The 23,377-nt window shown below is 35.9% G+C and overlaps 1 protein-coding gene and 1 pseudogene across 2 annotated transcripts in view; both read left to right on the forward strand.

Annotated features, from left to right (window-relative positions):
- The window catches only part of SNX13 (sorting nexin 13), a 131,571-nt gene that overhangs the window by 84,317 nt on the left and 23,877 nt on the right, over nucleotides 1–23,377 (forward strand). Inside the window, exons 15-19 of one of the 2 annotated variants that reach the window (XM_055131664.1) lie at nucleotides 1,073–1,205; nucleotides 4,840–4,877; nucleotides 10,456–10,525; nucleotides 16,632–16,804; nucleotides 21,235–21,342. In XM_055131664.1, coding sequence (XP_054987639.1) covers nucleotides 1,073–1,205; nucleotides 4,840–4,877; nucleotides 10,456–10,525; nucleotides 16,632–16,804; nucleotides 21,235–21,342 — 522 coding nt within the window. The remainder of the gene's footprint in view (nucleotides 1–1,072; nucleotides 1,206–4,839; nucleotides 4,878–10,455; nucleotides 10,526–16,631; nucleotides 16,805–21,234; nucleotides 21,343–23,377) is intronic. The other variant, XM_055131672.1, reaches the window with a different exon arrangement.
- Nucleotides 6,477–6,634, forward strand: LOC129400983 (U11 spliceosomal RNA; annotated as a pseudogene).

Here is a 23,377-nt window from a genome sequence, read left to right on the forward strand (position 1 = left end):
ATCATTATATGTTTTTAGATATATATTTTATATGGTTATAATTTATTTTTATAAGCCATTGAAGCTTTATGAAAGTTCAGTGATGGCTAGTAAGACAAGTTATGGTAATATTTTTATTTTTAAAAAGGCCAGTGTTTTTTTTTTGTTGTTGTATTTGAAAAATAAGGGTAATTCTTAACACTGGTTAGTTTTATTTGAATCTTACTGACAAGCTTGATAGCAATCTGAAAATTTTCCAAATGGATGTATAAGTGCCATGACTAAAATTAACTTAACCCTTTTGTTAGTTTGGGGTTCATAACGTGTAGTGCTCAGGTGCTGCTTGCTCCTAGTTCTCTACACAAGTCAGTCCTGACAGACCAGGAGTTGCTGGGGATTGAATCTAGGCCTTCTAAATGCATAGCTTGTGCTCCAGCCCATTGAACTGTCCAGCTTTCAGATTTAATTATTTTTGGGGGCAGGGCACACCTGGTGGGTGATGCTCAGGGCTTACTACAGGATCTGCACTCAAGGGTCACTCCTGGTGGGCTCAGGGGACCATACAGGGAAATATGGATTAAGCCCATGTTGACCACTTGCACGGCCATGGATCCTACCCAGCCTTCCTCAATTTTTTTTTTTTGGCGGGGGGGAATGAGGAGCCACATCTGTTGATCATCAGTGGTTACTCTTAATTCTGCACTAAAGAATTACTTTTAGCAGTGCTTGGGGGACAATATGGGATGCTGATTATTAAACCCAAGGCTTGGCTATGTACATACAAGGCAAGCACCCTACCTGCTATACTATCACTCTGGCCTTTAATGTGTGCCTTGATATGTGAGCTTACTTACTTCCTAGAAAACTATGTTATAGCCTGTTTGTGACTTACTGTAGGGCCTTCTTAGTCCTACTGGGTATTGAAGTGACCAGAGAAAATCATTAATCTGATAGTCTTGTTGCAGTGGCAAATATCATGTGAATATAGTCTGTAATTTGTTATACCAAGACCTCAATATAGCTTTTGATAAATCTTATTTGGTAAAAAATAGTACATTATTTGTATTAGTAATTGATACTTTATTTCAATAAGGTGTATGAACTGATGCTACGTGATGAAAGATTTTACCCCTCCTTCAGACAGAATGCACTTTATGTGCGTATGTTAGCTGAGCTAGATATGTTAAAAGATCCCAGTTTCAGAGGATCAGATGATGGTGATGGAGGTAAGGTGATTTACACTACACATTTATTTATATGTATATATTATCTGCTTACAAAAAAAATCCTTTACATGAGATAAAAAGGTACTTGAAACCCAAGTGTAGATTACTTTTATATTTAAAAATCTGTAAGTATATGACAAAGTATAGTTACTATACCTAGAAAATCAAGAGTTTAGTAATTTAGAAATGGGAGTCTCAAGTCTTTCTACGAAGATTATTTTCTTGGGTTGGGTCTTCTGTTTATTTTTATGGTAGTTTCTCTTTTGCTAATCAGTAATATACTTGGGCTAACAATAGGATTTGGGTAATATTAAGTGAGCTCACAGGTTTTGATTCTAGAGCATACTACAAACTGTAAAGCATCATTCAAACTTTGTTTGCATCTTTCTCCCATTCCCAGTGCCCCTTGATTGTAGTATTTTCTAAGTCTTTTATTTTGGGTCACTCCTGGCTCTGCACTCAGGAATTACCCCTGGTAGTGCTCAGGGGACCATATGGGATGCTGGGAATCGAACCCTCCTGCAAGGCAAACGCCCCACCTGCTGTGCTATCGCTCCAACCAAGTATTTTCTAAATCTTACACTGCATGGGAGACTTTTAGAAGTGGAAGAAGCAACAAGAGTCTTTCATGCTAATCTTTCAGATTTTTTTCAGAAATAAGCATACTATGATTCTTTATCAGAATATTTAGATTTTACTGCTAATACTTATGTGTTATATTAAGTATTTAATTATTTAAACATCATTTTCCTCAGTTGTGAATGCAGAATTCCTTCAGTAATACTTACCTAAGGGACATTGTCATGTTATATGAAATTATGTTTCTGAAAATAATTTATAAACTAAAACTCAAATACTTTTGTTAGTGTTAAATAATCAGTTGTATAGGAATAGTGCTAGAGGCGACTTTTACAGCACAGTTTTCTGAATTCTTAGCCAGTGACCAGTTTTGTGATTGAATTCAAAGGTGTTGCTAGCTCCAATTAAATTTATGTTTTGATGAACTTGCTGCTATGTTTTACTAAGAAACTAAGCAATGCAAATAAAATGTAAGTAGAAAATACCTATATGATTTAACTGAATCATTTGAGGATGGTGAGATGTTAGATGATGACCATTACTTTACGTTACGCCTTTATTATGAAGGTATCCTAACCTCCCCTTTCTCTCCCTGTCTAATCATCCCCATATTAGCAAGCTTTTACTTCATTCATTTTTATATTGGTTGTTGATTGACAATCTTGGGATTTCTAAATACTCTCACTGGATAATTTATTTGTAAATTACAGTTACACATTATTTGATTATTTAATTGTATAATTAAAGATTTTGTTAAAGAGTACTTCAGTGGGAACTGATTGTCTCAGGTTCGATGTATAGTATTAACTCTTGAAAAACCTTTCACAAAGTGCCTATGAAATTAACAGTAGCAAATCTACCTCCAGAGAGGATGATTATGTTTTTATTGTTTACTACTTGAAATTTTTCTTATTATTGTGAAAACTATTTGCTGTTTGATTCTAAGTGAAAGAAGAGAAATTAAATCATAATCAGCTAGTTATAAGCTTGTTAATAATACATTATTTTAAATTACAGTGATAATTTCTGTGGAATGGTTTCTGATCCCTAAGAGAGCTATTGGGAAGTCCTCTAAATTGGCTTTTTGCTGCCATTCAGTTGTTTCCTCCCAGACTATTTTCTTGTATATAGCTAATAGAAGCAAATTATTTAGAAGCCATCTCAAACATCCTAACTAGCATAAACTTAAGATATATTAAAAACTTTTGGGTCACACCTGGTGCGACTAAAGGTGCTACCCCCAGGTCAGTGTTTGTGGACCCAGGTAGTGCCAGGGACTGAGCCTAGGGCCTCTGTGTGCAAAGCATGTGCACAAACTAGAACTTCACTTTGTTTCTCCGGCCTTTGATTTTCTTTTCTTTATGATGTTCACATTTCTTGGTCATAAACTTGTTTTCTGGCTTTGTTAGTTAAGCTTCTTGATAGTATATTTTTAACATTATGCTGCTTTGGTTTTTAGACATTTTGAAACAATTCATTGGTGATGACTCTGATTTTTTTAAAATGCAGTCTGTATACAATTGTGTCTAAAATTAATGGACTAAGTCTTACTATGCATGATAGTATCCTCTGGTAGTTTTCTTTTCTAGGGAAAAATATCATTCCTATATTACTAAATATCAGTAGGTAATTAGGTCATGGCTTGCTTAATGGAAACTCTTTTCCCTTCCTTCCTAGCCTTCTCCCCTTCTTCTATTTCATTTATTTCAAAATTGTTTCCTTCATTCAGAATTACATTATTTCTAAATTTTTTAGTTTCATTTTTAAAAGAATGTTGTCTCATCTTTAAAAATATTTAAATTATGCATTCTCTTAAAATTTTTAATTTCAGTTACATTTTTCTCACATGCCAAATACTAGTTTATTTTGTTTTCTATATGTTTATAGACAGTTATAAAAATCTCATATAAAGGTGAACCCAGATTAAATTGTATTTCTAGATCTTGTTGTTGATTAAGAATGTAAATTATGCCTTGCTTTGCTCCTGAATTCTCCTTTTAACTTGACTTGTCTTTGGGTGGGAAGATATAATAGGTAGGCAGACCACTAGAGAAGGGAGGAAGCATATTACTGAATATATATGATATATGAACTATGTTAAATTCTCAGTCATTTTATTCTCACCTTAGTATATGCCAAGGAGAAACCTAGGTGGAATTTCCTATTTATATTTTATGACCAGAGATCTAAGCAACCAAAAAATATTCTTCAGCATTTAGAAGTTGAAATTGAGAAATCCTATTAACTGCCTCCTTTGTGGAAGTAGAAGTTTGCTTTGAAGACTTTGTGATCCAAATTCACAAATACTTGTTAGAAATTGGAAATTTACCTTAGACTATTTGTGAATATTACTCCATTGCGTACTCATTTTTTTTTTAACTGAGGTGTCTATGGTAAATTTACTTGGATATGAACTAAAACTGGTGGGGGGAGTGATTATTATTGTTTTAATAAGGTCTAAGTAATAACTTTCTAACATTAATTTTTTTAAAAGTTTTTTGGTTGATTTTTAATTAAATGACATTGCATGTGAAATTGTACACTTTTGTTCTGTTATGTGTTAATGTAAGAATCTAAACTTGAAAGATTTTGAGCCACAGCTACCAAAAATAAGTAAACTTAATAGAGAAACTAAATGTTAATTTATGCTTCACACTAAAAAATAATCTTTTTAATATTTCTTAATCCGTGTAGTGAGAAGTAGCAAAATACCTCTGTAATCTTATAGTGGTTTTCACTCAGCTGCATTTTCTTAATGTTTACATTATATAAGGCAAGTGCTTTGGATTCTTTGAAAATAATAATTGTTCTCCTGTACATGAATGCCTTTTAAGGGTTAGGGTGCCCACTAATATACATAGGTATATTTGCTGAAATTTCTAGCATGGGCAAAAACAAAGACCTAGGGGGAATTGTGTATTAGAGAGTATTGAACCACAAATTTCTTTACTCTTTGTTGTGTGACTTTTATTCTTTGTGTATGGGCCTTAGGAAAAGCTGTTGTTTTAAGATTATATTTTTTAACTATATACTAAGATTAATTTCCCCTCCACAGAATCTTTTAATGGGTCTCCTACAGGAAGCATAAATTTGGTAAGTACTGTATGGGTCCTTTAAAAAGTGAAATGACTTGGTAGTCTAAACTTTAGTAATAATATATAATTGTTATATTAGAAGCTCCCAAATTAATGTTCAGTATTACAAGAAATTGTAATATTTTAAAGAAATGTTAAATCACATATAAAAATATCTGTGAATAGAACTTGAATATGAAATGTTATTTTTTAACATATTTAAAAGTAAGTTTAGGTCACATTTGTTAAATCATTTGTAGTAGATAAAATAATTGTTATTTCCAGTGCACATATTTATTAGTTTAAAATGATTGATTGATATTACGAGAGATAGTAAATTTATCACCTCATGCACCTAAACTTACATTGGTACCAGTTTTTCTACTCTTGTATTTACAAAAGCAGTATGAAATGAGTTGTGATAAAGTCTGCCCTATTAAAATTCAGGCTTTGTGAAAAAAAATCACATATTTCTTTGCACTGCTGTGTTTTGAACCCTCACCCTTACATATTTGAGGCATGTTTAAAATGACATGTTTATATCATAAAGATTATCATTAGCATTCATATATTCAGAGTGAACTGTGAAATAGTTTGCTTTTTTTTTTCTGTGAGTTTTCCATTGAGTTGTTTTTGTTGCAAAATGTTGCTTGAAAGAAATATTGGTATTCAGCACCATAGATGCTGCAGTATTAAAGGTGCTTGTATGTAGCAAACCCCAGGTTGGTCCTGGCACTCCATATGGTCCCCTCAGTCTTAACCAGGAGTGATTCCTGAGAATAGAGCCAGGAGTAAGCCCTGAGCACTGGTGGTAAGGCCCAAATTCCCCCTACCCTATAGAAAACATTAAAAAATATGTATTAGTGTTTCAAATACGAAAGTTTCAGATCAATGGTACGGCCAGGGGGTATTGTTTGTTGTTGTCTTTTTTCTCTCTCATTTTCTTTTTTGATTTATACAAAAGCTGGTTTGGATATTTTTTTCCATGTTTCATTTTTCAGATTACTATACTTACAGATTAACTATTGAGTAAATGTTCTTTTATTCTACAAAATAAATTTCTATTACTCTTGCATTTAGCAAAAAATGAAAGAAAATCAGCTTTGTCGTATCAAATTATTTTAATGGAAGTGTAGGACACGAAGAAGATACAAGTAACGTTCATTGTATAGGAAAAGATTCTGTGTGTTATAAAATATATCCTTGGTTTGAAATTACCTAGTGTTCATTTTGTCATCATTGTAAAATGTTTGAGTATGTTATTAAAAATAATTCCTTGTCTGGAATAAACACTTTTTCAAATGGACAAGATCCCTTTTGTCACATAGTGAAACAGGTCCAAGCAGTCTTTGGATCAGAAAAACATCGCAGGTCACAGAGCTAGATAAGGGACAGAGTACATGCTTAGCACTTGCAGGGTCTTATGTTCTATCTCCTGCACTTGTATGGTCTTGCCAGGCATCTGCCAATGTAGCCCTGGTTGCTGCTGAACCCCTCCAGCATGTTCCAGTCTGGGCTCTCCTGGGATTGTCTGTCCCATCAGTCCTTCACCTACACCGTTCTCACTCTCTGAAACTTCTAAGTGTGGCTCCTGTTTAGAAAGCAAAGTCACATTTTTAAAATTGGCTTCTACTGTGAGTGGCACCTCACAGCTTGCTCTGTGCGGAATTGACATCAAGAGATTTTGGAAGCATAATTTTTTTGGCAGTGGGGCAATTGGTGATCATTAGAAGGAGGTAGTGGGAGGAAAGTCACATTTTTATTCCATTTGCTCAGTTTATTTTTTAATCAAATTACCATGAGATATACAGTTGCAAAATTGTTTGTGATTGGGTTTTAGTCATACAATGTTCCAAAGCCCGTCCCTTCACCAGTGTACATTTCTGACCACTGGTTTCCCTTCCAACCCCCTCTCCCCCCCCCCCCCCCCCGCATCTCCTTGGCAGGTACTTCTCTCTCTCTCCTCAGAAAAACTAGAAATTGAGCTCCCATTTGATCCAGTAATACCATTTCTGGGAATATACCCTGGGGGTCCAAAGACCCAGAGCAGAAACACCATCTGCATTTCAATGTTCATTGTAGCACTATTCACATAGTCACATTTTCTGTTGGTTTGTTTTGGGGACATACCCAAAATGCTCAGAAATTGTATATGGTAGTCCTCAGGGGAGCATATAGGATGCACGGGATCAAACCCAGGTTGACTGCATGCAAGAAGCTCCCTAAACTGCTATACTATCTCTCTGGCCTGTAAAGTCATTTTTAAGAACAAGTTACTATATTATTCACATAAGTGAATAGTAAGTTAAGACATTTAATTTTCTGGAATCCTTTAGATTCTCTTTAATGCATAGAAAAATTTTAAGAAGATAGCTACATTTATATCAACTTGATTATGATAGTTTAATATAGTAAGCAGAGAAAGCATTTAATATCTATAGTTAAGATTGATATTGCAGAGATTTCTAATTATAGCTGTGTTTGTTGAATTGTCATGGTAAATTTAAATTTTTGTTTTTCTCAGCATAATTTTTTGCTTTGCTAAGTTTGGGAGTCTTTCTTTCTTTCTTTCTTTCTTTCTTTCTTTCTTTCTTTCTTTCTTTCTTTCTTTCTTTCTTTCTTTCTTTCTTTCTTTCTTTCTTTCTTTCTTTCTTTCTTTCTTTCTTTCTTTCTTTCTTTCTTTCTTTCTTTCTTTCTTTCTTTCTTTCTTTCTTTTTTTTGAACAACACCCACTGCTGCTCAGGGCTTACTCCTGGCTCTTTACTCAGGAATCACTCTGAGCAGGGGTCAGGGGACCCTCTGGGTATATGGCAAGCACCCAAACCTCTGTACTTTTACTCTGTTTCTGAGATAGGAGTTTTAACCCACAAAATACTTTACAAACTATATTTTAGAGGAGAATTAATATACTTGTTTTGAAATTGCCATTTGTAACTAATTAAAATAGAAGTAAATATACTTACATTTGTAAATCAAAATGTAGAGCCATAATAATTTCTCCAACTGTAACTGTATATAGTCAGTCTCTTTGATACTTAATGTGTGCAATATCATTGTGACTAGTAACATTTTCTCACCAGATAGTATTTCATCATTTTGATGAAAATTATACAATAATTACAAAGCATACTAAAAAAAGATATTTGTGTGAAAAGTGTTTTAACAACTGGGTTGCATAGTATGATCTGTTAATATGTTTAAAATAATAAGTAACTCCTACTGCCTTTACTGCTGGATAGGAGCAATCCTAATGAATCTTTTTCTTCATTGTTTAATGGCTCTTGTGCTTTAATGTTATAATTGGAATATGATCCTAGTAGATAATAATCTAAATTTTCTACTTTTACATTTCCACTCAGGTTCAACCTTTCACATTAAAATAGCATTCACATTAAAATAGCATTAAAATAAAAGCTGTGGGGTTTTTGGTCAAAATATTTTATTTTGAAGCATTTGATCACTTAACATGAGTGCATCAAATTTTATTTCAGGGTGTTTTTATTTATATAACACTTGTAAAGCAGGAATAGAGGGTTTTAACATCATCACACCACTGGGGAAGTGAGGTGCCTGAACTAGACCTACTTTAATGATTCCTCACTCGTCCAGGGAATCCTGTGAATCATCGATATGGAATTATCACATTTTGCTTCTCTTAACAATCATTTAGTAGATACACTTTTGGCTTTCTTTGAGTGCAGTTGAAGTTATTGAGGTGCCTTAATAATGATTGGCAACCCAGAGTTCATTCAGATCCTATAGTTTTTAAATTACAAAGTGTATCTGAATCAGGTAATATGTTGGAGGTCCCTGTAACCACTTCTCTGTTCAGTCCACTATACAGAGTACTCATTGATCTTAGCATCAGTGAAGGTAGGAGGCCGAATCAGTAAAGGTAAAAGATACATTGGGGAAAACATACAATTTTTAAAAATAGTTTCTTTTGGGAGTAAAATTGGATAGATATATTCCTCACAGCAATGAGTGTGACAATATCTGAAATATTGTCAGCAAGAAGGCATTCAGGGAACTGGAGAAGTAGTACGGGGTTAAGGCATTTGCTTTGCATGTGGCTGACCCCAGTTTGATCTCCAATATAGCTGTCCCCCTCAACACTGCCAGGAATGGTCGCTGAACTTAGAACCAGGAATAAGCCCTGAGCATAGCTGGGTGTGGATCCCAAATGGACAGCAGCAACAAAAAACCTGCAAACTCATTCAAGACTCATGGCCAGGGTTTTTATTGAAGAGTGGTTGAGTAACTTTCTTAAATCAGTATTCCCAAATGTTATCCAAGTGCTACCCTTGGAAGCAATCCTAAGGGGAGAAATTTTAATTCTATTATGTTAATTAAGTTTCACTATGATCTTGCCATCATTGTTTGAATGACTTATGTCATCTTCCATGTATGTATGGGTGTTTATATGTGGCAGAAAAGCTTTTCAGGGGCTGGAGCGATAGCACAGCGGGTAGGGCGTTTGCCTTGCACGCGGCCGACCCGGGTTCGAATCCCAGCATCCCATATGGTCCCCTGAGCACGGCCAGGGGTGATTCCTGAGTGCAGAGCCAGGAGTAACCCCTGTGCATCGCCAGGTGTGACCCAAAAAGCAAAAAAAAAAAAACATTTAAAAAAAGAAAAGCTTTTCATTTTAAACATAAAGACTATACTCGTAAAATGTTGATTCTGGTTCTGTAAGAATAACAAAAATTAATTTTTTATGAAATTATTTTTGAAAATTATTAAGAATATATCTTAGCCTTTGAATTTACTTTCTTTTATAAGTAATCAAAAAATAGCCCTATAGTTTTGGTGTGTGTGTTAAGAAGTCTTATAATGTTTTATAAATCTTTAACTTAGTTCTCATATAACACTACAATGTAGATGCCATTATTCACTGTCACTGTCATCCCGTTGCTCAACGATTTGTTCAAGCGGGCACCAGTAACGTCTCTCATTGAGAGACTTATTGTTACTGTTTTTGGCATATCCAAAAACAGTAACAGTAACCTGGCACAGGTAGCTTGCCAGGTTCTGCCATGCAGGCTTGATACTCTCAGTAGCTTGCCGGGCTCTCCGAGAGGGGCAGAGGAATCGAACTCGGGTCGGCCACGGGAAAGGCGAACGCCCAACCGCTGTGCTATGGCTCCAGCCCATGCCATTATTCTAATAAAAATATAAATTATTTCTAAAGTAAAAGATTTATTGAGAATAGAGTTGATTCTAGCTTATTCTAACATTTAAAAAATGAAAATATAAATTTAAAAGTATCGACTTGAATCTACATTTTTCTTTTGTTGCCATATGGTGCATGTGACTGAAAAATGTAGCATGTGATAATGTATGGACAATAAGGTGGAACAAATAATATGATGGATTAAATTGACTTCTGACTTACTTTGTTGTGTTTCCTTAATTATTTTTTTCCTCATACCTATTGGTCAATATAGATGACTAGTCTGGGGATGGGCTTAGAGGATGATACAAATAATATAAAGCTTACAGGGGACAAAACTGAGTTGTACATATTACAGAGTTATTTAATATTTCCATAACATTAAAACTGAAATGTTTACTGATTTTTTTTCTCCCCCTCCTAGTCTTTAGATGACCTTTCAAATGTATCTACTGATGACTCAGTACAACTTCATGCTTACATTTCTGATACTGGTAAGAAATTGATAAAAATACTTTGAAACCACTGTTACTATCCCTACATTGTTACTCACATTTAATTTTACAAACCTTTTCTTTGTTGTTGTTTATTCATGTCTTAAGTTGCTTTTTTTCCTCTCATTATATTCTGGAATGTTTGTATTTGCATAGTTCCTCAAAGATTGTCACTGTTAACTTTGGAAAAAATTTAAGCATTTAATCACTGCTAATTAACTCACCTTTTCATCTTTTTCTTTGTCTAGCTGATGATTGTTTAATCTTGTTAAATTGTTTTGTGGGTCATCTTAGTTCAATATGTGTTTTCACACATGCAGACCAGATAATTGGGATAAATATAGTATTGTGGTTTGGGAGTTACCAGAAGTTCAAAAATACTTGGATGAGTGGAGAAACCTTTTAAAGTTTTGTGACTCACAGCAAATACACAAAATTGTTTGTAAGCTGAGAAAAAGCAACTCATTTCTAATATCTAGTAACTGAATTATTAAAGAATTCTCAGTAAGCAATAGATACAGCTGCTTTTCTTCTGATTTCTCTGTTCCTGAAATATTGGAGTATGTTTGTCAGATTGTAGTTACTAAGGTGTATACCACAATTCAATAACATGTTTACATTTTAGCTTTTTTAAATCAATCTTTTTTTCCTATTGTAGCTTAACAGATTCACAGTAGTGTTTATGATGTTGCTGTACAAAGTTACTGCACCTCCCCCCAACACCAGAGTATTCCTTTTAGATTCTTAAAGGGGATTTATAGCTAAGTATAGTTTAAAAACTAATGATACTCATCTTTTGTCTTGAGGTCTCTTTGCTGCTCACTGGAGCTAGAGTTTCATTTTATATTTTATATTCTCTGTTAGATTTCTGGAAGAAATTATCTGAACTTGTCTCCATTATTTATTTTTTAAAATAGTTGCTGAATACATTGCTTTGCTCTTTGAGGTCTTTAAATGATAGCCTTGCTCATAAAACAGGAGGTCTTCTTGGTTTCTGTCTTTTTTTTTTTTTTTAATTCTTTTTGGGTCACACCTGGCGATGCACAGGGGTTACTCCTGGTTCTACACTCAGGAATTACTCCTGGCGGTGCTCAGGGGACCATATGGGATGCTGGGATTTGAACCCGGGTCGGCCTCGTGCAAGGCAAATGCCCTACCCTCTGTGCTATCACTCCAGCCCCAGTTTCTGTCTTTTTACCATTTTTTAAAAAAAAATCTTGGATTCTTACAAAATTCTGGGTTTTTTGTTGGCTTCTTTCCAAAATGTGAACACCTCTGTTAAAGTGAAATTTTTGGTTTGGTTTGGTTTTGGGGCCACACTTACTCCTGATTGGTTTGGTTTTGGGGCTCAGCACTTACTCCTGATTCTGCGCTAAGGGATCATTATTGGGGCCACACTTACTCCTGATTGGTTTGGTTTTGGGGCTCAGCACTTACTCCTGATTCTGCGCTAAGGGATCATTATTGGCAGTGCTGTGTGACCATAAATGGAGTTGGGGAGAAAATCCAGGTTGGCCCCCTGAAGGCAAGAGCCACACTGAGTAATCTCTTTAGCAGCTGAAGTGCAGTTTTTAAATCTTTGTCCTGTTATTTTTCTCTTAAGGACCTTATATCTAAAGAAAGATGTTTATGTCTATAGTTTATGAAGATTGAACACTTCGCTAAGGTCTTGCGTTTTCTAGCTTCTTCATTTTAATTACTCAAATATTTATTAATCTTCTTACTTTAAATATGTACAATTACTATGCTAAGTATTTTTAATATATACAGAAAATCATATAGATACTAAGGAGACATCATTACAGTGTGGTTAAGGACACAGCAGTAGTTAAAAACATAGTGGTTAAGAACACAGTTGTTTTAACACATGATGTTTTGTAGTATCTACATGATTTTTTGGGTTAAAACCTAGTTCTGCTATTTCATAGTTGATAAACATGGTTGAGATCTTTAACTTTTTTTTTTTTTTTTTTTTGCTTTTTGGGTCACACCCAGCAATGCACAGGGGTTACTCTTGGTTTATGCACTCAGGAATTACTCCTGGTGGCGCTTGGGGGACCGTATGGGATGCTGGGAATCGAACCCGGGTCGGCCACGTGCAAGGCAAATATTATACCCGCTATGCTATCACTCCAACCTCAAGATCTGTAACATCTTTGAACCTTGATTTCCTCATCTGTAAAATGGCAAAACAATAATAATGATGCTTGCGTCAGCTTTATTATGGGACTAAATTTACTAGTATATTACATGGTAGCATTATATAGTAGTCCTTGTTCAATAAATATTTTAGCAGTTCAACATCAATCTCCAGCTCTTATTTCCTTTAGTATCTTCATTATTAGAAGTAGAACTTAGAGTCATTTAGTGCTACCCATGGAATTTTCCGTGGACTCCTTTGAGAAATCTTGCTTAAAACTATTGGCCAGTGACCAGGAGATAATACAGTAGGTAAGGCATTTATCTTACATATGGCCAACCCGAGTTCAATCCTTAGCACCCTATATGGTCCTCTAAGCACTGCCAGGAGTGATCCCTGAGTGCAGAGTGAGCATGAGTGTGTCCAGATGTGGTTTCCCCAAGCAGAGAACAAACTACACATTGGCCTGGGACGGGACTGATAGTACAGGTGCTGAATCACTGTGTCTTGCATTTGACCGACCCTGACTCAGTCCTTAGCACCTCATATGATTTCACTAGCGCAAGTGACCCCTAGCACTGCCAGGTATGGCCCAATCTTCTTCCCTAATTGACTGAATTAAGCAATATTCTTAATGACAAGATTGATTTTTATTCTTTTTCTAGTTCTTTGTCTAATTATGGATTAGTAACAAGTATTTCATATGTCATTTATTATCAGTAAGTCTGCTAATGAAAACACAAAACCAGTTTTGACTATATCAATATAATTTCATTATCAGTATGGTTCATAGTTCATATATATAAAGCCTTGCTATCTCTTTTTAAAGTCAAATAACTTATCTGCTACATTTCTTTTAAAATACCTCATTTTCTTGTTGTACATGTTCTTCCCTGCCTGTTTGTGACAAATTTTGGTCATCTAAAAAAAATGCTTTATTATATTCCTGTCTTCTTTTCTGCACCTTGCTATTTTCTCTGCTTGTTACTCCTCATAGTTTATAGATGCTGGCCTCCGTTTTCTTTGTTAGTTGACATGATGTAACTTTATTCAATAATGGTGGTTATCTAATGTAAATAAAAGGTATTGTGTAATTTGCTTAAATTGATTTCTGGTAGAAAATTGGTTATAGTTATTGCAAGTAGGGAAGAATAATCTTAACTACAGTTAAGACTTCTGAGAGCTATCCCTAGTCTTCTACTCTGTCAAATCAGGAACATTGATGAAGAAAGAGAATGAAGGAAAATTTTGTGTAGAAAGTACAAACCTTAGGAAAATTTGAGAAAAGCATGAGAGAAGATTCTCTGTAACTTTCACAACATAAGTTTATAACTTTTATGAGCTCAAAATAATTTGCTAAGAAGCTACACAGACCTTTTTGTCTTGTGTGCAAAATATTAAATATTTAATAAGCTCATACCTTACCCACTTTCACACGCATGGATTCATGTAATCTTATTAGAAAAGCAGTTTATATTTCTGGTTAATATGGTAACTTAATCTGCTTTGGAAAAGTCTGCTTTTCACACATACAACAGATAAAAACAGTTTAAAAAATATGTGTACAAAGCCCTAGTAAGCCATGAAATAAAACAAATTTTGGGATATGAATAGATGAAGCCAGGGAGTTTATAGGAGCATGAAGACTGCTATCTTGATTTTGATTGCATTTTTTTAAAATTTTTATTATATCACCATGTGGAAAGTTACAAAGTTTTCAGGTTTATGTCTCAGTTATACAATATTCAAACACCATCCCTTCACCAGTGCCCATATTCCACCACCAAAATCCCCAGTATACTCCCCGCCACAGCCCCCCCAACTGTATAACTGATGAATTTCACTTCATTTTCTCTCTACCTTGCTTACATTCCATATTGCAAAACAAAACTCACTATTGTTGTTGGAGTTTCCCCCCAATGAAGACAGCCCTACTAAGGAAGCATTTGATAATTGGTTTGTCATTAAAAGATTGTATGTTTTCAGTTTTTAGAAAAGGTCAGGCAGCCGCGTTAGCGGCCGCGCGGATTGGATGTGTTCCAGTCCCGCAACCCGGAGCCGTGTTAGTTGCTTCTCAGTGTCGCCAGGGCTCCATCCGGAGAAGGTGTGCCTGCTGTACCTCCTCCGTCTGGATCCCTGGTGTTGTTGGCCCGGATTCGGGTCCGGAGCATTTCTCCGGCAGCGTTGCTCACCAGACTGCCTGGCTTGATTGCATTTTTATGCACTCTTAGTTTAGAGGAGTCAGGATCATCATAGGAAGCCGGAACATAGTATTTTGTATAAAACCCACAGATGATGACTAGTGATGATTTAAGAGTTAGAAAAAGTTAGCCCTTATCAGGGGAGAGGATTGTGAAGATTATAGTTAGAAATAGTGTCTGTCACCCACAGAAATTGAAAGCTTATCTTGCATCTTATAATGGTCATATATAAATTCAACTGTCCTCCAGTGATTGTGTATCACAGGGTAATCCTAGTTTGAGCATAAGTATTTGAAAAATATTTATAGAAGACCTAAGGCAAGAATACAACTGTCTGAAATGGAATCAAGTACAGTTACATATATTAATAGACATATTTAAGGTTGTGGATAAATTTTAAAATAAAACCTAGGGGCCTGGAGGATGCTTAGCATAGATAGAGTGCCCACAATGCAGCTGTGTGACTATAAGTTAAATCCCAGACACTGTCCCGCATGCCAAGTGCCATCCTTGAGGCACTACCATTTGCTGCCCCTGGCACCACAGCAAAGTGTGGTCTCCATCACTCAGCAGCCAATTTGTGCAGACACTGGAATTGTGTGACGCCTGACTAGCACCAAAACCAAATGTATAATGTCCTGTCATCACCAGAGCAGCCAAAGGACAAGGGAAATGAATGGATGAATAAATAAATAGTATATTTTAAAAGAGAGAAATAAATAGATCATAAATAGTAACTGAAAACTTAGAAAGTTTATAGAGATACCTGAAAAAATAGAACAAAGTGTTGCAAAACTTAATTGACGGTACATCTCTCTAAGTTTAGTTTGAAATTGAAACACATTTGGGATGGAATGATAGTACAGTGGGATGGGCACTTGTCTTGCATGCAGCTGACCTGGGTTCAGTCCTCAGAATCCCTGAGAATGGAGCCAGAAATAAGCCCTGAGCAATGCTGAGTATGACTCCAAACCAAAAAAAAAAAAAACTGGTTAAAAAGATTATAGCTATGTTTAATTATTTGTGACAAGTAGGAAAATGCCTTTTTGTTTACCTTGTGGGCCACACCCAAAGGTGCTCTGGACTTATTCCTGGTGTGCTCAGGGATCACTTCTGGCAATGCTCTGGGGACGATATATAGTACCAGAGATTGAAGCTGGGTTGGCCGCATACAAGGCCGTTGACCTATACTCGGTACCATCTCTCCAGCCCCTCCAAAAATGCTGGTTTATAAATCCCCAAAATAAACTACACTTACAAATTACTAAATATTATAAATGAGAAACAGAATTGCCAAAAGAGCAAATAAGGCTTATCCTTACAGATTTTGTTTTCTGTTTATTTAAAGAAATTTTAATTGAAAACATAGTGAAGGCTTATACAAAAGGCTTTTATTTTGTTTTTGTTGTCTTACTCTGATCAACTTTTAGAGAACTCTACTACTATATTCTGAGGTGGTATTATGGTATCATAACTAACAGTACCTAAAAGTGCTTTGGGAAGAGAGTTCAAAATATACATCACTGTGTGGTTGATAAAGTCATCATAAACCTGTAGTTTATTTTCTAATGTGGCCATCATGTACCACTTCGTGGATGTGAGTACAGAGGGTAGGAATCTGTTTTATCCTTTGGTGACATCCTTTTGTCTCAGTCTGTCATTTCAAATTCTTCATTTTCATGTTGTCTTTTTTGTTTTTATTTTTGTTCTTCATCTTCCTCCTTTTGTGTCTTTTGTTCCTTTTCATTTTGTTTTAACTGACTAGTATATGCTGATTATGACCCATATGCTGTGGCAGGCGTTTGTAATGATCATGGCAAGACATATGCGTTGTATGCCATCACTGTTCATCGACGCAATCTCAACAATGAAGAGATGTGGAAAACCTATCGTCGTTATAGTGACTTCCATGACTTCCACATGCGAATCACTGAACGGGTAATGAGATTTTCAAAGCTTGTATACTTTATATTGTTTCCTGATTTGATGTTTGATTCTGAATAGTTCTGAGGATGCTCAAATATTGATTGAAGCTAACAAAAAATTTTTAATGTGCTAAACATGAATATTAGAATGCTCATAGGTATTTAACCAATAAATGAAGTCATCCTGAACATTGTGAACTAGTGCCAAAATGTGAATGGCATATCTTTGAAAATAAAAATGAATGCATATTTTATCATTTAAGAATCATGCATGTGTGTACATGTGCATACATTGTGCTTTGCACAAAAGGTACTTGGATTTGACTTAAATTTATGAGGATCACTGCAGTACATTGTGAAGTTTTTGTTTGGCAACATAAGAACTATAATTATTTAAAAATGGTGTTCTTTGGTCTAATATAACAAATTCTTGATCTATTTATCATAACCTAAATTAAATTTACTTTTAACCAGATGTTTTATAATTCTGGACTGGAGCCATAGCGCAGCGGGTAGGACATTTGCCTTGCACGCAGCCGACCCGGGTTTGATTCCTCCGCCCCTCTCGGAGAGCCCTGCAAGCTACCGAGAGTATCTTGCCCACATGGCAGAGCCTAGCAAGCTACCCGTGGCGTATTCCATATGCCAAAAACAGTAACAAGTCTCATGATGGTGATGGTACTGGTGCCCTCTCGAGCAAATCAACGGGCAACGGAATTACAGTGACAGTTTCATAATTCTTACTAAGTGCAATCTGCTTGTTCTATAAAAGTATAAGGGGGACCAGAGTGATAGTACAGTAGCTAGGACATTTGTCTTGTTCGTGGCCAACCTAGCTTTGATCCCTGGCATCCCGTATAGTCCCTTGAGCACCGCCAAGAGTTATACCTAAATGTGGAGCCAGGAGAAATCCCTGAGCACTGCTGGGTATGACTACCCTCTTCCCCCCAAAAAAAAGTATAGTATAAGGATTCTTAAAAACAAATATGTACTGATTTATTTTCATTTTTTTTCTCCTTAAGTTAGAAAAATAAACAGCCATTAGATAATAGATAAGTCATGAAATTTATTTCACCTCTAGAGCATCTTTGACTTGTTCAGGGTATTGAACCAGTAAAGAATAGTGTTGGGGTTGGGGAGCTAGTACAGTGGGTAGGGTGCTTGCCTTGCATGCGACCGATCTGAGTTTGATACCCAGCATCCTATAAGGTCCCCAAGCCCACCAGGAGTGATTTCTCAGTGCAGAGCTAGGAGTAAGCCCTGAGCACCTCCAGAAATGGGCTCCCTTTCCATGCAAAATAAAGTAAAAAGAAGATTGTGACATTTGATTGGGTGAAGTAAAGCATTGAAATGACATAGCTCCCAGTCCTTAGTAATCAGAAAATTAACTAGTTAAAAATAACATTGACACCATGATAGTGTCACTAAAATATTTTGTGATTGGAATAAATATGAGTTAGTTTGGTGATGATATACAGATCATTGTTGACTATAGAAACAATTTTGCTAAGGAAACTATTTCGAATTATATTCACAAGAAAATTAATAGTTTGGATATTTCTGTAATTTCATTTCTACGGAATAGATCTTTATGTTTACCTTTGTTGTGACATGGAATAATTATCTTCTTGTGTTGTAGAATTCATTTGCTTTTTTAAAAATTACCTGTTTGAGATGATTTTCAGAGTACGTAGTTTATATAGCTTTCTTTCCAGGCCCACACTTTTACCAGGTGTGACAAATTTTAAGATTATTTGAATTGCTAAAAGTAGTTTTATTTACTTGCAAGTTAATGGAAAGTTTTTAAATGAGATTTTCATTGTATATATGGTTCTACCTCTCTGCTTAAAGTACTCATTGTTTAACTCAATATTCTAGACTATAATCTAAATATTTGTTTGCATACAGAAAATAATATAAGGGAAGGACACACTATTTAAAATTAACTTTATTAATAATACTTCATTCAGGAATTTCACTGTTTAATATAGCTCAAAATTATCAGTAAAATCCGTAAAGCATAATTTATTTTTGGAAGATCTTAGTACAAATATAAGTGATGTGGGTTTTTTCTTTTTTTCTTCTGTTTATTTTAATTTTAATTTTTAAATTTATTTTTATTGAATGATGTGTTTTGACTTCATGTTTTCTGTAAAATCACACTAGTGTGATTATTCAAAACCAAACTCCTGGAAGCGCTCTGCCACACAGCCTACTTCTCCCTCTGAGAGAACCTGGCAAGCTACTGAGAGTTTCCTGCCCACATGGGAGAGCCTCACAAACTCCCCATGGTATATTCATATGCCAAAACCAGTAACAATGCTGGGTCTCATTCTCCTGACCCTGAAAGAACCTCCAATGGGGCATCGTTGGGAAGGATGAGTAAAGAGAGGCTCCTAAAATCTCAGGGTTAGGATGAATGGAGACGTTACTGAGACCGTTTGAGAACTTCGATGATCAACGGGATGATGATGATGATGATGATGATGATTCAAGTGTTTATTCACAAAGTTGGGTGATGAAGAATAGAATTGGACTTTTCATAAGGAATTTAATGTACTATATACATTTGTTTGTTTTTTTAATGATAGACACCTGGCATGTTACTAAAATAAGAGAAGAAAAAGCTAACTTGTAAGTGAAGTTTAAAGTTTTAAGGCTGGATGGTTGTTATTTATCTCTGTGATTTATCTATACTTTAAAAATTTAAACCTCCTTTAAAATAGCAGAAGGAAACAGTGCTTTCTAATTCAGCAATACAAGCTGTTTACACAGTTTGTTGTTGCTATTCTTGTTTTTATTTTGGGACTACACCTGCTGGAACTACTCCTGGGCTCTGTGCTTAGTGGTCACTTCCAGCAGTGATTGGTTTCTCATGCAGTGCCAGAGATCGAACTAAGGTTGTCCTTATGCAGATGCCTTAATCACTGTGCTATCCCTCCAGCCTTTCACACTGTCACTGTCATCCCATTGCTTATCGATTTGCTCAATCGGGCACCAGTAACATCTCCATTGTGAGACTTGTTACTGTTTTTGGCATATCCAGTACACATGCGTAGCTTGCCAGGCTCTGCTGTGTGGGCAGGATACTCTCGGTAGCTTGCCGGGCTCTCTGAGAGGGGCGGAAAAATCAAACCTGGGTAGGCTGCATGCAAGACATACGCCCTACCCATTGTGCTATCACTCCAGCCTAGCCTTACACAAATAATTTTAATGTTCCTGAGGTTCTTAAGGGCATTAAAAGTATTTTAAAACAGGATTTGTTTTGTTCATTTAACTTTATAGCTTAATTTTTTCTAAGTATGTGAACTATGATAAATTTTAATAGTCTAATTTATATAAAAAGATTTATAAAATTAAAAGAAAATAGCTAAATTACTATATAGTACTTTAGAAATGATTTGAACTTTGCTCACTTATTTTATAAATACTGAGATTTTTCTATCTGCTTGACACTGGTAACATAAAATACTCTGTTTGAACACAAATTTTTGGGTGAATGCTGTTCAACCTGTTAGTTCTTAGGATTTTCCAAATAAACTATGCATTCTATGAAATCAGCATTTAAAATAATGTAGACAAATAACATTCCAGTAAATTAAAATCATTTAGAATATCTTGAAATATGTATTTTATTTCGCTTAGGATTTTTTTTTTTTTTTCTTTTGGTGTCACAGCGGCAATGCACAGGGGTTACTCCTGGTTCATGCACTAAGGAATTTCTCCTGGCAGTGCATGGGGGACCATATCTGATGCTCTGAATCAAACCTGAGTTGGCCGTGTGCAAGGCATCTGCTGTGCTATTGCTCCAGCCCCCCATCCCCCACCTTTTTTTTTTTCACTTAGGTGATTTTTTTTCCCCTAAAATTATACTTAAACCAGTACTATTCACTGAACAAATTTGATGCAATTATGAAAATTTTGAAGTCTCAGTGATTGTTAAAATGGAATGCCATGTGGATATCACTTTTCCATGTTTGCCATTCTTATTGAAAATGTTTTAATAATATGTAGCTTGTCACTGTCACTGTCATCCTGTTGTTCATCAACTTGCTGTAGTGTGCACCAGTAATGTCTCCATTGTGAGACTTGTTACTATTTTTGGCATATTGAATATGCTATTGCTAGCTTGCCATGGTCTGCCATTTGGGCGAGATACTCTCCGTAGCTTGCTGGGCTCTCTGAGAGGGACAGAGGAATCAAACCTGGGTTGGCCTCGTGCAAGGTAAATGCTCTACCCACTGTGCTATCGCTCCAGTCCAATATATAGCTTAAGTACTATGATTTGAATATTTTGTACAATGTTTTTCTATTTTTCTAATTTTTAATATTATGAAATAAACAAAAATTAATGTTTCTGGTATTAGAAAAATTGTCACTTGGATGACACTTTCTCTTTTTGTAAGAAAAAAGTAAGAATTATGAATATATTTTGTCTTCTAGTTTGAAAATCTGTCAAGCATATTGAAGCTTCCTGGTAAGAAGACTTTTAACAATATGGATAGAGATTTTTTAGAAAAGAGAAAGAAAGATCTAAATGCATATTTGCAGGTAAGCCTTACTACTACTTACAAATATTATTTTGATATATTTTAAAAATGAATCCTATAATAATGGATGGTAGCTTTTTTAAGTAGCTCGTCAGATGTAAATGCAGTTTTGTCAGTAACAGTTAATATCTAAATATTTAAAAATGAATCTTGCCTTATTGGGATGGTAGCCACTTTTAAGTCTCCTATCAGATGTGGATGAAATTTTTTTCAGTAATAAGTAATATTTTTATTTATTAATTATCATCAAAATTTTCCGGAGATGCCATTATAGGGATTTAGCTTCTTTGGGTATATGTAAGTTTATACCTAACACTTATACTCATACTCAGATCCATTATACATTACTGTAAAGTCTTAAGTTTTTGTTGTTATTGTTGTTTTTCCTTTTTGAGTTACACCCGGTGATGTTCAGGGGTTATTCCTGGCTCTGCACTCAGGAATTACTCCTGGCAGTGCTTGGGGGACCATAAGGGATTCCAGGGATCAAACCCAGGTTGGCTGCGTACAAGGCAAATACCCTACCCGCTGTACTGTCGCTCCCACCCCCAGTCTTAAGTATTTTATGGAAGAATGTCTCTTATTTGGTACTTCTGTTATGTAACCAAAGCTAGCAGATTTTTATTCTCAGTTTTATGCAGCTACCTCCCAGGACCTGGCAGGAAATTAGGATAATTGAGAAAAGGAGTAGATATCAGGAATTATTGCTAATTTTTAATTTTTTAGGCTTATAGAGTTGGATTGTGGAATTATAATTATCATCAATTACTGTATGAGCAATTAAGACTTTAAGAAACAACCTTTGTTTTATATCACGTTTTGTATCTGGTGCCGCAAATATATTTTTAAATGCATTATTTAAAGTATTTTATGTACTTTCTATTAACTTTAGAATAATTGTCTAACTTAGGATGGTGTCATTTATATATGGTGTTTAGAATACGGGATGGGGGAATGCAGTGTTTTAAAGCAGAATGCTTTACAGTGCTGCACAGCAGGTCAGCCTGTACCTGTGGGCGAGTGCATCAGCAGCCTGATGGTGCCTTTAGGCTTCCTAATATCCCAGAGTATCTCTGTATCTCTAGCCAGATTCCAGCATCTTAGGACCAAGTTTCTCGAGAAATTAAACGGCCAAATTTTAGGTATGCAGAAGTCACGCCCATAAACCACCTCTGACTCAGCTATACAAGCTCATTTATCAGTCTTGCTTCAGAGACCCGTATATAAATCTTGAAAGTGATCAAAAGCAGGCCATTCATGCTTATTAATGACCATGATTCAGAGACTCACAAATGAATCTTAGAGGAGAGCAGCATGCCACAGCGATGCTTCCCCTCCCTTTACCGGGTTAATTTAACTGGTGCACCATGGAGGGTGGCAGGTATATCTGTCCGGTTGCCCCCAATGAACCCCAGCAGCTGCAGACCTTCAGAATCCAGTCACAGCCATGCTCACTGCTGACCTTCAGAGCCGACCTTCACAGGTGTACCTTCACAGGCGCATCTTCACAGAGCCCCCCCACGCATGAGAATGAATCCACTGAAAAACTCAGGTGCAGCGGGGGGGGGGGGGGCTGGAACAATAGTACAGCGGGTAGAGCATTTGCCTTGCACGCGGCCAACCTGGGTTCAATTCCCAGCATCCCATATGGTCCCCTGAGCACTGCCAGCTGTAATTCCTGAGTGCAAAGCCAGGAGTAACCCCTATGCAATGCCAGGTGTGACCCTAAAAAGTGAAACAAAAAAAAAACAAACAGGTGTGCGGGACCAATGACTGAAAACTTCAGGTGTCATGGAATCAGGGATGGACAGTCTCCACCCATCTCCTCACCCTTTCAGTTTCCTGGCAGTCACACCCAAGAACTGCCTCTGGGTGCCATTTAAGCGTATTAATGGCCATAATTCAGAGACTCACAAATGAATCTCAGAAGAGAGCAGCATGCCACAGGGATGTGTCCGGACCCCAAATACTTAAAAATTTTAGAATTCCAAGAGTGCGTGGCCACTTTCACAGTGGCTTGACACTTCATACTATTC

This window comes from Sorex araneus, chromosome 1 (assembly GCF_027595985.1).
Source record: "Sorex araneus isolate mSorAra2 chromosome 1, mSorAra2.pri, whole genome shotgun sequence".
In the NCBI taxonomy this organism is placed as follows: domain Eukaryota; kingdom Metazoa; phylum Chordata; class Mammalia; order Eulipotyphla; family Soricidae; genus Sorex; species Sorex araneus.